The sequence below is a fragment of the Alexandromys fortis genome, unplaced genomic scaffold (genome assembly GCF_014885135.2).
Source record: "Alexandromys fortis isolate MF-2015 unplaced genomic scaffold, M_Fortis_MF-2015_v1.1 scaffold_410, whole genome shotgun sequence".
Lineage (NCBI taxonomy): Eukaryota > Metazoa > Chordata > Mammalia > Rodentia > Cricetidae > Alexandromys > Alexandromys fortis.
The window spans coordinates 177,975-194,019 of record NW_026068310.1 but is presented as its reverse complement, the minus strand read 5'-3'; the positions used below and the strand labels follow the sequence as shown (position 1 = coordinate 194,019).

General features: G+C 38.3%; 1 protein-coding gene across 1 annotated transcript in view; it reads right to left on the bottom strand.

Annotated features, from left to right (window-relative positions):
• LOC126495075 (leucine zipper protein 2-like) overlaps window positions 1-16,045 on the bottom strand; it is a 215,772-nt gene that overhangs the window by 129,555 nt on the left and 70,172 nt on the right. The window contains exon 6 of the mRNA XM_050132671.1: window positions 12,004-12,066. Coding sequence (XP_049988628.1) covers window positions 12,004-12,066 — 63 coding nt within the window. The remainder of the gene's footprint in view (window positions 1-12,003; window positions 12,067-16,045) is intronic.

Genomic DNA, 16,045 nt, shown 5'->3' with positions numbered 1-16,045 from the left:
ACACACAAATGTATAAACACCATACTCATATATACACTATATGCACACATCACACACATGCCACAAATATACATGCACCACAAACATATGCACACTAAATTACTACCATCTATACATATATAACAACATATATACACATATACTGTATATATAAAACACATGACACACATATGAGTATATACCTATCAAAAATATAGTTCATTTTTATACTAGGAAAAGGGTATTAATTTAAAATTTATTTTGGTGTATGATTAAAATGGCCTCATTCTCCAATAATACTTCTGAAGTCAGGCATGAAGACCCAAGCCTTGTAATCTTTTCCATAAGGAAGCTGGGGCAGGAGGCTTTGATTTGCAGGGCAACTTGTGATGCATAGTGAGACCATGTCTCAAGCAACAAGAAGCAAACTAAAAACCCAATGCTAGTTCTGTAGGTGCCTCTCTGGCCCTGCCCATTTTCTCCCACCTCACTTCAAAAGCTGCACTGCAATTCACTCACATTCCGAAGAACTCACCAGCTAGGGAAATACATGACGTCTCCCTGCAGCTGATGTCCTTGGAATTGCTGGTGGCAGGCCTTAGGTGCGGTGTTCAGAAGAGAGAAGAGATGAAATGCTAACATGCCTGGCAGTTCCAGACGGAAATTAGCTTAGTGGCGGTTTCCGACACCCCATTAAACACTAGTTCATTCGCATAAAGGTTCTACAAGGCTCAGCAGCCATTTCTCAAGCGTCATTTGAAGCTGAGAATAAAACTGCCCAAGATAGAACACATTCATTTCTATTTGTTCACTTAGCTGTTTCTTCGAGTATGATTTTCATATTGGAACCGTTATTTGAAACCGGTTGAAAATCAGACATCCTATATGTGAGAGACTAACAGGTCTCCCATCCAAATAGGCCCGTTTGTAAAACGCCTGCCCTACAGCCCTCGTTCAGCTCTGAAGATGTGCTCTGACTGCAATGCCTTTGAGATTTCTCTTTTCTCTATCGCAGGGATCTGGCTTGGCTATTTTTCTAGAGGGAGTGTCATGACTGCAAACCAATTATTTTTTCTCTTATCTCAAATTAGGCCACAATACTTCTGAGTTGGCAAACTATTTCTAAGAAATATTAAAAAATAAAAGCATTTCTTAGGCAGGCAAGGTCACCTCTTCTACATTCTGGCCCAGTTTCTGTACACAGTGGTCGACTGGCATAGGTAGGCATTAAGGACTCTCTTCTTCCTTTGCCCTTTTTGTATGGGGTGTGGAAATTTCCACCCATATCCAGCTGTGCCCACTCACATGTTCAAATCTCTATACATGCTTTGCAGAAATTGAGACTTTGCCTCATCTAATGATGCTGTAAAATTTCACTGGATAAAACATTAGAAAGAAAGTTTATAGATCAGAGTTCTAACGTGTCAGAGTTTCAAGAGTCTGTCCAAATTTTCCATGCTGTAAGATCCCCTTGTGGAAATATGGAAGAAGGAAAGGAGGAAAGAGAAAAAGAAAGAAGGATAGGAGGGAGGGAGGGACAAAAGAAACAGTAGAGTACGAAAGCTGTTGCAGCTTCACTTCTTTCCTAACTGCCAAGCAACGTTCCTGAAGCAGAGCATCAGTACATGGACCACACTCCCAGGCCCTCAGGTCCCTCTAGACTGCTGCTCCAGGGAACAATTCTCCAACATCTGTACTTAGGGAGACACATAAAACCATGAAAAAGGTAAACGTTATATGTCATGGACAGTTTCTTTTCTTTTCCTGTAATTTTTGTTCTACAGACTGCGCGTGCCTGTGCAGACAACCTTCCTTCCCTTAGACTTAGGAGACACACATATATACAAAGAGAGAGACACACACACACACAGAGGGAGAGACAGAGAGAGATAAAGAGAGAGACACAGAGAGACAGAGACACAGAGAGTCAGCGAGAGATTTTCATATGCTTTATTCTATGTGTGATATTTTCCACTGAGGTCTTAACTTGACCTATTTGGTTTTTAATTTTCAGCACCATTTCAATTTGAGTTTTTATTTAGAAATGTTCTTTGTCATATTCCATTTTTACATCTTAGATTAACTTCCTCATGTCATTCAGCTTTTGGCTTTTGTTCTCTTGAACCATGACCATATTCTCTTTGAGTTGTTTGTGCTGTTATATTGTCTTCATGAGCAAACACCATCCAAGAGTTAGCACGCCTCTTGCTGATCTTCTCCTCTGTTGCCTTTGGGTGTGGCTGTCCCCTTCTCATTGTCCTACCAGTGGCAGCTCAGGCAGAAGAGTTTGTGAAGGTGAGGTCAGGAGGCCTATCGGAGCAGGAGGTTCAGGGCCTACCTGGTAGCACTGGAAATAGAGATTCCATAATAATAGGGGTTTATATAAAGATAAAGAATGGGCCTAGTCTGAAGTGAACATTTGGAAGATCCCAGAGGAGCTAGACAGCAGCACAACACATTTCAAGGGGAGAGAGAATTGAAGGGTGGAAAACAACAGCAAGGAGGAAGTTAGTATGAGACAGGAAAGATTGAAAAGCAGAGGCGATTCTCCATTTTCACACAGAACTGGGAGTTTAAACAGTTTCCCCAAGGGCTGATTAGAGGGACGTTCTTTCTAACATCAGGAGACTGGATACACATGTGTATATAAGTATATACATGTAATATATGTACAGGCACACACACATATTTCAAAAATATTGCATAAATAAGTAATAAAGACAAACCCTGGACTTTGCCAAGTGCATGCTTCTAGGGGTAGCAGCATGGGATATAAGACGCCTTGCTCTGCACAAGAGTGTTCACTGTCGCTGTTTCAGAGAAAGGTTCTCTCAATGACTATGAGTGTGGTTTTGTGGTTTGAGACAAAGACTCTGCTATTGGATAAACATATCAGAGATTCTCATTCATCACTGCCGGATAATATATGAAATGAAAAACATCAGCACTTTACCTTTGAGAGACAGTCAATGGAAGCTTACAAAGATGGGACAAAATGATGCTTAAAGACATTTAAGCAGGCTAAGAGCATTAAGCACACAGGTGTGGGGTGCCCTGAAATTCACAGTCGCTGCCTTGAGGATAAAACGGAAAGCCTCACAGACTCTTTTTATAAAGCAAGAAATTTTACCAGGTATTGTAAATATTTGTAGTAAGGAAATTGATAAGAACTCTAAAGTTATGAACTAAATCAAGAGAAAAAATGAAACGAATATGGCATATTTTATACCCATTTGGGGAATATGATGTTTAAAAAATACTTTTGTTATTGGACAAAGAAAGTTGTGCATCTATTCTCATGCAGTCCATGCTGTGCTATACTGTTCTGTCCCACGAGACAGTGAGCTGCGCATGATTCCCCCATGGCATGAGGAAAGACGTGGGTGTTCCTCATCTACAAAGTGCCCTTTTTTTGTAGGTATTTTTTTAAATTTTACATTTTTTTAAATTTTTACTTAAAAATTTCCACCTCCTCCCCTCCTTCCATTTCTTTTCCTTTCCCCCACCACCTCCCCCTCCCTCTCCAGTTCAAAGAACAGTCAGGGTTCCCTGCCCTGTGGGAAGTCCAAGGTCCTCCCCCCACCATTTAGGTCTAGGAAGGTGAGCATCCAAACTGCCTAGGCTCCCACAAAGCCAGTACAAGAAGTAGGATCAAAACCCAGTGCCATTGTCCTTGGCTTCTCAGCAGCCCTCCTTGTCCGCCACACTCACTCCTAAGTGGATTCTAGCCATAAATAAAGGACATTGAGCCTATAATCCATGATCCTAGAGAAGCTAAATAAGAAGGTGAACCCAAAGAAAAACATATAGTTATCCTCCTGGATACTGGAAGAAGACAAGATTGCCAGGTTGTTGTTGTTGTGTGTGTGTGTGTGGTCAAGGATAAAGTATGTGAACCCTCTTACACACTATTCTGCTATTATGTTAGTTTTTTGGCTTTATGAGTTTTTCCCCCCACACTAGACAAAGATTTCAGAGAGGGCTTGGGGAATCTTTTTATATAATTTCCTCCCTATATAAGTTTGTGCTCAAGACTCTGGAAAACGGTGATAAATACATGTGTATTGTACCAAAATCTTTAAATTTTTCCTGAAGAAATGGAATCCTTGCTAGTATTTCTGCTCAATCTCATAATTAATAACAGTACACAGAACTGGCCATTGCTTTGTGGCTCTTTGTTCTATACTGAAGAAATTCTCTCCTGAGGAGAAAGCTAAGGAGACTTGGGAGTTTGTAAAACTCACAAGCCAAAGAAAGTGCCATGCCATGGTCTTGTGAGCAGCATACAGGGAGTAAGCAATTCTGAAGAATAGGAAAACTCAGGGGAGCTTCCCCAGGGTTGGTGAGGAAACACTGGCCGTTGTGAGTCGTTACCCATGCTGGGTTGGGCTTTTTGAATCTGCCCGAGCTACAAATTCTCCTTTGCACAAATTCTGCCCCATGGTCATGGAAGCAACCTAGATACAACCACTGATTCCCCAGGCTGGATTTAAACAAAATTCTTTCCTTTCCCTGCCCTTGTCCTGTCTTACTGGAGTGAACTAGAATAGACTCCCCAGGAAACATGATTTATTTTGTTAATTTTTTTTAAAATTTCTTTTTCTCTTTGCTTGCTTATTTTGTTTTGATTTTTCAAAGTTTTCTTTTGGGTGGATGCTGCAGGGGTGAGAGGAAGATATGGAGGGACTGGGAGGTGAGTGGAATTGGGGTGAATGATGTAAAATTCCAAAAGATTCAATTAAGAAATTATGTTAAAGAATGAAACAAAACAAAAACAACAAATGAACAAACAGCTAAAAGTTCAAGTCTCTTCTGAAATTTAAGACAATCTTAATTGTAACCCCTTGCAACATCTTGAGCTGGGCCATCCTTATCTACATTGCTCCCAGAGCCACTGTCTTCCATGTTCCCACCAATATGGCTCATTAAGCCCCCTCCAAAAAAATTCAACTGCTTTCTTTATCCAGAGTCCCAGAGTCTGCATTCTGCAACAAGAAGGATGATCAGGCTGTTACATAAATACCCAGCTTCCTGGCGCCAACTGGAGTTTCAAAAGCCCCAACCAGGCTCAGTGCCTAGCTGGCTCTTTCTGGAGCCTCTGGATCTGAGTATAACTCCCAGCTACTTCTCCAGCACTATATCTGCCTTCAGTTTTCCAAGCTTCCTGCCAAGGTGATAATGGACTAAACCTCTGCAACGATAAGCAATCCCCAAATAAATGTTCTCTCTCTCTCTCTCTCTCTCTCTCTCTCTCTCTCTCTCTCTCTCTCTAAATAAGAGTTGCTTTGGTCATGGTGTCTTTTTACAGCAATGCAATAGCAACCTAGACAATAGGGTAACAATAGAAATGTATTCTGTGGTCCTAGAAAGAAACAAGACAAAATTTAGAAATCATTTGGGCAAAATCATAGAGTTTAAGATCCCTCCAGAGATCCCAGAATGAATCTGTCCCTTGCCTCTTTCAAGGGGTAAGTTTCCTCCAGAGCTTCCCAAGGTAGGCTTGCCCCTTGCCTTTTTATGCTCTTGGCAGTCCTTGGCTCTAGCTGAAGTTTTTCTGTCTTCCAATCTTCCAGTCTCTCTTTTTTTCCTCTTCATATTGCCTCCACCCTGTGCATGAGTCAGATCTCTCTCTCCTCTCTCTCTCTCTCTCTCTCTCTCTCTCTCTCTCTCTCTCTCTCTCTCTCTTTCCTCTCTCACACTCTCTCCTGCCCTGCTCGTTTTGTATGTGTGTATACTCAGGGGTTCTCACATGCCATGGCTTACTTGAGTAGGTCAAGAAACAACTCTTTAGAGGGGTTCTTCCTTTTCAACATTGTGGGTGCACAGATAGAACTCAAATCATCAAGCATAAAGGTCCTTTTATCTACAGTTATCTTACAGGCTTTCTGCTTCTTTATCAGGAAGACATTTGTGAGTGATTTGAGTCACTCTCAGTGTCATCCAGGATAATCTCACCATCTTAAAATTCTTAATTATTACATGAATATTTTTAAAGCTAACTGTCACATATGGTTTTGGGACATGTTTTAGGCAAATGTGTGTATTATTCAGGAAGTTTTAATTGAAGAATGTATAATTGGTATAATTGTTAATATGTAGAAATCTATGCAATCACATTTTACATTAATGAGGAAAGGAAAAGGAAGGGAACAATGGTAGCGGTCCTTATAACTGTACAATTTTACCCTCAAAAGAACTTTGTGATTGGCATTAGTGTCTATGTTTAAACAATATTTAATTGCTAAAACTGAAATAGATATATTAGAGTATAAACTATTAGGATGGCAGATGGTAAGAAATGTTACATAGATTGATGATACACGTAGATAAAGGTAGATAGATGGACAGACAAAAGAATGATAAGTAGATAGAACTACTATGTCTTCCTATTCCTAAGTTCAGGCCTTGTTCTCCTTCGAAATACTGATAGTTCACAATATCTTGAAGAAGGAAGGTAGAGTTTATAATTTTAAATAATTATTTAAAAACATTTCCAATATTGTGTACTAACTGGAGATAAATCAAAAACCTGCACATATTGGTAAAAAATTAATACTTTAGTACCATAAATGTATGTTCAATGATAGAATTATAAAAGTAGCTTGGTTGATGACCTTGATAACTGCAGATGGTCCATCTTTCTAAGACACATACTAAGGACATTGCAGGAAACATTGACAGTCATTTTATAAAAGTACAAAAAAAAGAAGCATTTCTTGAATATTCAGAAATGCTCCAGGTAAATCAAAAGACAATTTAAAGTAAGCCAGGCAACTGCTTATTACACCTATGGTCACTTCAGTGGATTCACACAGAGATTATTTGCCACTCAGGGGTCACCCACTGAGTTACATATTCTTGTTTCTATAAACTAAATGTCTAAAATTACTGACTCTGACAGGTAAAATGTAGAAAATCATCAGGATTTTAAAATCCAAATTCCTTATATTACTAGTGAAATTCACAAGTGAAAGTAACTCCATCACTAATGTTGGCAAAATTCTCTCCTGACTTGGAGATGTGACTTAGTAGACAACATATCTTGCTTGCAGAGGGTCTGAATTCTGTGAGTGGCTCACAACCACCTGTAACTCCAGCTTCAAGGCATCTGAAACCTTCTTCTGGCCTCCACGGACACCTTTATTTATATTACACATACACGAACACACACACACACACACAAACATGCACACACACCCACATACACACACCCACACATGCACATATACACATACCACATGCTCACACGTGCACACATGACACACACATACACAGACACACTCACACATGCACACAAACATCCATACACGTATACCACATGCTTACATGCACACATACACATTAGACACACACACACACACACACAACACAGAGACACATACACACAAACAAAACTAAACCTTTAAAGGAATCCTATTTTTTGAATATTAATCCACACAAACCTTTTTTTCATCTTTCCCTGTTTATTTCCTCCTTGCCTCTCTTCCATCCCTTATTTCTATTTTTTTATTTTTTGTTTTTTCAATGAAGTACATCAGTAACTGATGTAAGATCTATCTCTCTTTGCTGAAGAAAAAACAAACCAGAAATACCTTTTAGCAGCACTGATTAACATGTGCCTTGCTGACTATTCATGATTTAGAGCCACTCTATATATTTGAAATGTATTTTATTATTTATTGACTTGTATGTGCATGTGTACGCAACATATATGCAAATGGAAAATATGAAAAGAAATAATCCTCATAATTTCATAGTCTCATTATTATGTGATATTGAAAGTCATCCATTCTCCTCAAATTGTGAAAAATACAGTCTAGTTAAGGCATATTTATTTATTTTTATTTATTCATTTATAACTTTATTTTTATTTTATTTTATTAAAACAAATTGTCTTTTTTTTATTTTACATACCAATCCCAGTTCCCAATCCCTTCCCTCCTCCCATTCTCTTCACCTACTCCCCCAAATCCCGCATCTACTCTTCAGAGAGGTTAAGGCACATTGCTTTTGGGAAGGTCCAAGACCCTCCCTACTATATCTAGGCTGGTATCCATCCAAAGAGAATAAGTTCCCAAAAAGCCAGTACAAGCAGTAGGAATAAATCCTGGTGCCACTGCCAGTGGCTCCCGCAGTCTGCCCCAGCCATATAACTGTCACCCACATTCAGAGGGACTAGTTTTGTCCTTTGCTGGTTCCTTCCCTGCTTGGCTGAAGTTGGTGAGCTCCCATTAGCTCAGGTAGACTGTTTCTGTGGGTGTACCCATCATAGTCTTGACTTGCTTGCAAATGGATTATTTATTTTACTCAACAAACATTGATCAGAAGTCACACATGGTCAAGAAAATGCATGGAGGATATAGCACTGAAAAGTTAGTCTTCATTCTTGTAATTAAAAAAAAAACACTCAATATTCTTATTGTTAACAACTGCACTACACACTTACTGTATGCTAATAGGCAGATTTTATGCACCATGCCCTTTACTACTGAAAAGTGCAGAGTGCAAATGACAGGTAGATTAGTGACTACATAATCCAATCCAAAAAGATTAAATGCTAGGAGGGGTCAAAGAGTAAGATGTGAAGATTTCCATTATGCATTAATTTTATGAGGCTACAAATGGTCTTAAATGGGAGGTTCATGGATTTTTACGTAGGTATAGTACAGAGGAATTGTTTTTATGACATTGAAATAATGACCTTTGGGGGACTCTGGTTTCCACTTTGGTTGTTATAAGTAATATTTTTATATTTGGAATTTTTACCATCTTCCTCTAACGTTTCACACATGGGTTTCCTTCATCTGCCCTCGCATGGGGGAAGCACTCCTTTTAGTTTTCTGCAATGGAATTTCTCATAAATATCCTTTACTTAAATCTCTAATAATTTGTAAATTCTTAACTCTCCTGTGTTCAGTCCATGTGTTTGAGTGACGACTAAGTGAGGTTCTACTAAGAGGAAGAAACCATGACAAGCTGACACTCAAGAGCTATGTGGGCCCATAGAGCAGCGATGATGCTGGTTCTGGGGTGCATAGAGCTGGGGAGATGGGAAACAAGGGTCATGGAGTAATAAACCCAGGAAGACTGAAATGAAAGCAGCTCTCTATTTCTCTCAAGACACAGATGCGGAGGGGATTGTTTGTCTTGTGTTATGTCAGAAGATGCTTTCTGCCAACCTTGATGTGGAGATGATAAACACATTAAAGATACATACAAGAGGAAGATTTTAGACTCCTAACATATTTAGAATGAGGAGAAAGTCTAGATGAAGGAGCAACCCTGGGAGAGTCACAGTACTTCAGTATATTCGGCTTCCCTTGTGCTTCACAAATTATTAAACTGTGATCTACCTACGCTCTATGGTCTGGAGCTCACCATAGGAAAGAATTTGGAAGTCAGGAGGTAATAGAAATGTCAGTGTGTTCCAAGATATATTTTATTTTATCGCTTTGGTATCTTATCTTCTTCTCTAGTAAACCCTCCTTTCTCAAGGGAAATCTATTTGATTTTAGTTGAATAAATCCTACACAACTTAAGGACAGAAGTTTGAAGAAGACTTGACTAACTTAACTTCCTTTTTCCCTGGCTTTAATGATTGTTGTATGCATGCCAGTAATTTAGAATCTTCTCTGGCAATTTCTGTTAAAACAAGCCAAAAAATTATCACTATTCACTGTTCCTATGATGGAGTGTGTGTGAAGTGAAGGTTGGGGCTTTTATTTACTTTGCAGAGAAACTATGAGGATATCTATGATGTCTATGAGTACAGGATAGAGGCCAAGTATACTTTGATATTTTTATTTGTCAAGTTTGATTGCTTAAGCCATTACTAAGAAAATACTTATGCAATACTTAAGCATACAGACTAATGAGTTAATCACCTCAAAATCTAATAATGATGATGAATGTAATTGCTTACCATTGTTGGGGTTTAAACAAGTTTCAAGTGTTTAGTGTGTATTGTTTTCACATGTTCTAAAATGCCAACAATTCAAAGTAGATAAATGGTAGAGTGACTTTAACAAATGACACAAAACCAAAATTCACATTTACTTTTTTATGGAGAATTAGAGGCATAATACTCCATCAGGTAAGAAAAAAAAATGGTGCCGATATGGCTGTGAACACCGATGAACTCCCAATTTGACAGATTCTAAACTTCCACAAATGTATGTAGCTCACCAGTATTTTCAGTAATAACTTACATAGTGGAATTAGTTGCTCACAACATGAAATGAGGGGGTCTCTAAGGCAGACTGTCGACTCCACTGAGAGAACGAGTATTTCTACAATGAGCGAGCATTACCTCTGAAATGCCAAGTCAAAATTCCTTTGCCGAATAAAAAGTTCTTTTCTGTAGTCGTATACGATAGAGGCCATTTTCATATTTATTTTTCTCTGTATTTCACTTTGGCCATTTCAATCACATTAGCTTTACTGTAAAGCCTCTTCTAACAGACACTTCCAGCCTTGATTCAGAAAGTAAAATGTATACTTTCCTAGTTAGCTTACTTTAAATTGCCTCCAGCAACCAAAAAAATAAAAAAAACAAAATTAACCCCTTTCTTCACATGAATGTGTAACTAACAGTCATTTTCACTATAAGAAGTAAAGCATTGTTTTCTGTGGTGGGTGAACAGCCCAAAGTTTCAATTCCTTATTCCTTTCCAAAGACATGCAGACTTACACTCAATACTTCTGATCCTTGCCTATTAAAAGTTGCTAAGATACTTTTGTTAATACACCAGAGATCAAAACTCCTAGAATGGTTTGAAGACTACCAATCTCCTATTCACATCCACTTAGAAACTCAAAATGCAAACTGATTGGCAGCTAGGAGTTTTGCAACATGCAGTCACAACAAGACAATGCCAAGACAGAGTAGAGTGGGTACCAAAACTCAGTAATGGATTTTTATACATAACGCTTTAGAAAAGGAAGAGAGTTCCCATGAAGCCACAAGCGTGAACAGGAGCGGTACTCCTCCAGGTCAGGGAGGGGTACTAGCTTAAGGTTGCAAAAGCTAGGAGGAAACTGGGAGGGATCATGGTCCCAAACCTTCAGACAGACCTGAGCTACACTGATTTTATTTCTGACACCTTGCCTCAGATCTCCGAGGCAGCTAAATTCTGCCATGCTGAGCTGCCTGGTCATTGGCACTGTCCCCAGTAGCTCTAGGGACTCATGTGGATGATTCATAGTATGTCGTAAAAGCTATGTCAGAGTTACGCATAATAATGAGCTGGTCAAAAGTCAGCCCGAGAATGGCAAGTCACCAGAAATAAGGTTAGAATGTTGTGAGGAGATATTACTAAAATATCTTGAGCTCATCTTGGGCTCAGGGTGTATGTGAGGCAAAACTTACCACCTGTTCATCTATGGGCAGTGCAGGAATCCATTAAGAATAGTGACCCGAAGCACTCCATTACATTATGAAATACCTTATCCCCTCCACAGCACTGTGTTCACTGAGGCAAGAGGATGAAATGATTACCTTAGAGAGATTTACAGCCACATATTTACAGTTGAACTGAAGTGGGTTTTTTTTTTTTTAATTTACTAGGGTTTTCTCTACAACAATGTTCATTGACATTTAGTTCTTTTGTTGTTTATTTATTGACTCCTTTAAAGAAACTTAAAACTGCTTGTTCCAAAAGTAAATATCCACATGCATCATTTCTTATCATTTTAGGGCAGTTAGAAACATCAGATGATGAGCTTTAACAGGGGCTTCTCTGCATGTAGAGAACGATAAATTAAAAATCAGATTTAATATTCAAACCTTGAAGTAGGTTCCAATTATCGTGAAAAATAAAAATCAATGGAATGAAATCCTTTCTACTTCCTAAGCTCATTGCAGCTATGAAATAGTAATTCTTTGCAGCACTTTTGTTCTCCATGGTTATGTTACTGCAGCTCAGCTGAGCATTCAAATTCTCCAAACTTCTGGTTAAAAGTCTATGTGCATTTTCTTTGTGCATTCTTTGATTAGTGTACAATTTCCTGTAATGTGAAAATTACCTCATTCTGTAGGTCACGGATCATTTTGCTCTTTCTTTCCACTTCAGTCTTCAAAAAATTAATCTGAAAAATAAATAAAATAGTATGGATACACCTTCTTGATATATTATCATGTTCTTTTTTACTTTATATCATTTTGAGGTATCCTGAAATCATTACAGTTTTAATAAAAACATTGAAAAAGAAAGGATTAAAGTTTTTCATTAACCACCCAGTAAAAGTTACCCCAGATTTTGACTCTAAACTATAAAAGCATCTATTGTCTTTTCCGTGGTGCTTCAGCTAAGGCACGCAGAGAGAACCAGCTGTTCTGTAGCTCACATGGGTAGAAGATGTTGTTGACCACCATTTTGGGTGTGGAAAGTCAAAAGACGTGTTCAAATGATTAGCAAGAAGAGAAGAGCAGGTTGCAGAGAGATGGGATGAAGCTGCAGTATGCAGATATCTGAGTCATATAGGTAGAGAGGTATAAGAATGATTCCAGATGGAGTCTCTCGTGTCTTCAAGAACTGAAACAGCTGTACTACTTTCTAGAAGACTCATAGCACCTGACTCCTGATCTTTGCTTTCTATAAAGGGCTGCTGGAGCCTTATGTTACCAGTAAGTGCCCTGCTCTTAGAGAATCTATGATCATTACAGCTCCATCTGTTACTGAATACTCAAGCTGAACCATCTGATAGTGATGGTATATATAAAACAGAAAATGCTTAAGAACTACCCGGCCTATTGTTTCAATCATTAATTCTCCACGATAATTTAAACTATGTGGATGCTTATGTCAAGGAAATATCACTAATCACAATCACTGTCCCATTACATGGTAAACTCAAGACCTTTAGTGATCCAAAATATTTACCTGTAATGGCGTGACACTATTTAAAATTTATGTATCTGCAGAACCAGGGCATGCTTTCTGATAGATGAATTTCATAGCTAGTTCTATACATAAGTATTTTGTTGGTTAACAAAAACTTTAAATTGTGAAATAGTGGAAGCAATCTTAGTTACATACATAATCTATTCTGATACCAAACCTTCATTTATCGATACATTCAGTATGCTTGCATTGCTAAAATTCACATTTATTAGGAATATACTGAAATAGATTACAATATCACGCCTGTAATTCATTAAATACTCCACGCAGCCATATGAGACTATGAAACTCAAATATATTCAGAATATTTTAAAATATTAGCATTTTGAGATCACTGGCTTAGAATCCCAGCAGGATTTAACTTCCCTGCAGAAATAAGTATTCCTGGTATTGACTTCAATAATGGCTTTCACAGACAAGAATAGCAAGTGTTTGCTGTGAGCAAAGCATGGAATAAAGGCGCTTCTTTATGCTTGATGAGGATGGAAGCTTTGAGGCAACTCTTGCCTTAGATTTATGTCTCATCCAGGACAAGTTGATCTATAAAAGTTAACAGGAGTCATGAAATGCATCCAAACACCATTAATATCTTTAATTATCATCGTCACACCTGCTAGCCTGTTATCCCTGCTGTCTGCCAGGCTTTGGCAAGGCAGACCCAAAGCTGAATGATTTCTCACTGCAATATCCATGCAGGGATGAAAACAAATCTTTCTGTCTTCATAAAAGTGTGATGGAACATGATCATTTCAAGGGGTATCTGCTGCTCACATAATACAAATTTTCATAAATATATTCTTTCACTTTCATGTTTTATGACTTAATAAACAAGTTTGTTATTGTAATTCACAGAATTTTAGTTTGGACATGGAAAAACTTCACTTATTGTAATTTTTGGAAGAATTGTACAATTTTTCATTTGAATTTTTTATTCAAATGTGACCTTTTTGGTCACAATTCAAAATTCAATCAAGGTCACCATAAAAGTATATCTTTCCTTTGAATGTGAAATGGTATATTTCCAATATTTGTATATTGTATCCAATTTACATCCATATTTGATCCATATTGGATATTTGTATCCAATTCCCCATCAGAACGAGGGAAAGGCAATTACAAAAACTTCCCTTCCTTGCCACAACTTTAATTACTGTAGAAGTATTAGAAGGCAAAATAATTAGTGATTGATTTGCAACAGTAGACTTGTCCAACACACAAATGCATTCAATGTTTAGCATAGGATGTTTATGTAGAAAGAAAAAGTCCAAGCTGTTCTGTTCGAGGTTCATCAAACTGTTCTTACCTTGTCTTCCCAAATGAGTAAAAAGTAAAACTTTAATCACTGGAAAGATTAAAAGTTTGCATTGTGTGTTTGTCCCAGATTTTCTTTATTGATCTGTTTATACACACCAGGATACTCTCATGGGTGTCTTTGACAGGCTTTCAGGGAACACAAGAGTAAGGAAAGCTCTTTGACATAAGGATTTCATTTTCATAGCATGCTTTCTGGGCTGGTTAATCTTCATTTCCAGCTTGATTAGATTTAGATAATGCAGGGGAAACACTCATAAAGCTATCTGTGAAGGATTTCCAGAGAGGTTTTATTGAGAAGGCAAGAGCCAACCTGAAGGTGGGTTGCACCACCCCAGAGGTTAGATGACTAAAGAAGAAATAAACCACAAATAACTGAGAAGTACTTAGAGAAATATTCAACTCCTTAGTCTTCGGAGAAATGAAAATCAAAATTACTTTGAGATTTTTTCTCATACCAGTCAGAATGGCCAAGACCAAATAAAGAATGACAGATAATGATGGCAAGGTGCGGAGGAGGAAACCTGCATTGCTTGGGGAGTGCAAACTTGTACACCCATGACAGCAATCAGGTTACTCAGGAAGATGGGAACTGATCTATGTCAAGGCTGAGCAATACCACTTTTGGGAATATATCCAAAGGACTCTAGATCTTATTACAGAGACAACTGCTCACCATCGTTCATTTCTGCTCTATTCATAATAGCCAGAAATTAGAAACAGCCTAGATGTCCATAAATGGAAGAATTGATGAGGAAAATGCAATACATTTATACAATAGAATATTACTGTAGCTGTTTAAAAATAAAATCATGAAATTCTCAGATAAATGAATGGAGTTGGAAAAAATCATTTTGAGTAAGGCAATCTAGATCCCAAATGACATACATTCACTTATACGTGAATGCTAGCTGTCAAGTCGGTAAGCAGGCTACAATTCACATAACTAGAGGTTAGGTTTATAGTTAGGAACTGGTGTGTCGGGGGTAGTGGAAGGTTGGATTATCTTAGGAAAGGCAGATAGAATAGATAGTTATGGATGGATGTTGTGGGTGGGCGCACTGGAACAATAGGACCAAACAGTGAGGAGGAGGAAGGAGGTCAGTGTAGGTAGGAACTTGGTGAGGTGAACAAAAACTAAGGGTCATTTAAGGGGTCATATGGAAACCTAGTCCAGCAGAAGCTTTCTAAAACACATGTGAAGGTGATCTAAACAGAATGGCCAAGTAATGGGGTAATGGGGGAAAATAAACCCCAAATAAACATTTCTCATCACCAAATGAAGCCTCCAGTTCCAGGAATGGGTCACATCAAATCTAAGTGTTGGTCAAAGGGACCCCATAGGAACTCCAGGCCTATTGCTGAAGAAAACACCTACACAAATCATTAAACATGGAGGAATTGAACTTGTGCCTGTGTAAAACATTTATCCCTACTGAACAGAGTTCATGATACTCAAAGTTACTCTGCACACTTCCAAAGGAGAAAGGTAAATATTAATCCAGCTACAATACCTTAGATATATGATGGTGACCTCTCTACAAGATGTGCTAGTGCAGTAGAGACACAAATTGAGTAATCAACCAATGTCTGATTGAATTTAAGGTCCACTTCATGAAATGCAACCTATGCCTAACACTGCTTGTGCAGCCAAGAATCTGAGACTAGACAGGACAGAGACCTTAAGGGAAAACAAAATACTACCATTCTGCTGAAGTGACATTACAGTACAATGACTTCTAACAGTGTTCTGATTAAGCTCAGTGTCATCCTCAGCCAGCATCAGAGAAGGTTTGTACTACAGTAGATGCAAATAAACACAGAAACCTGCTGCTGGACAAGCTGTGGAGAGA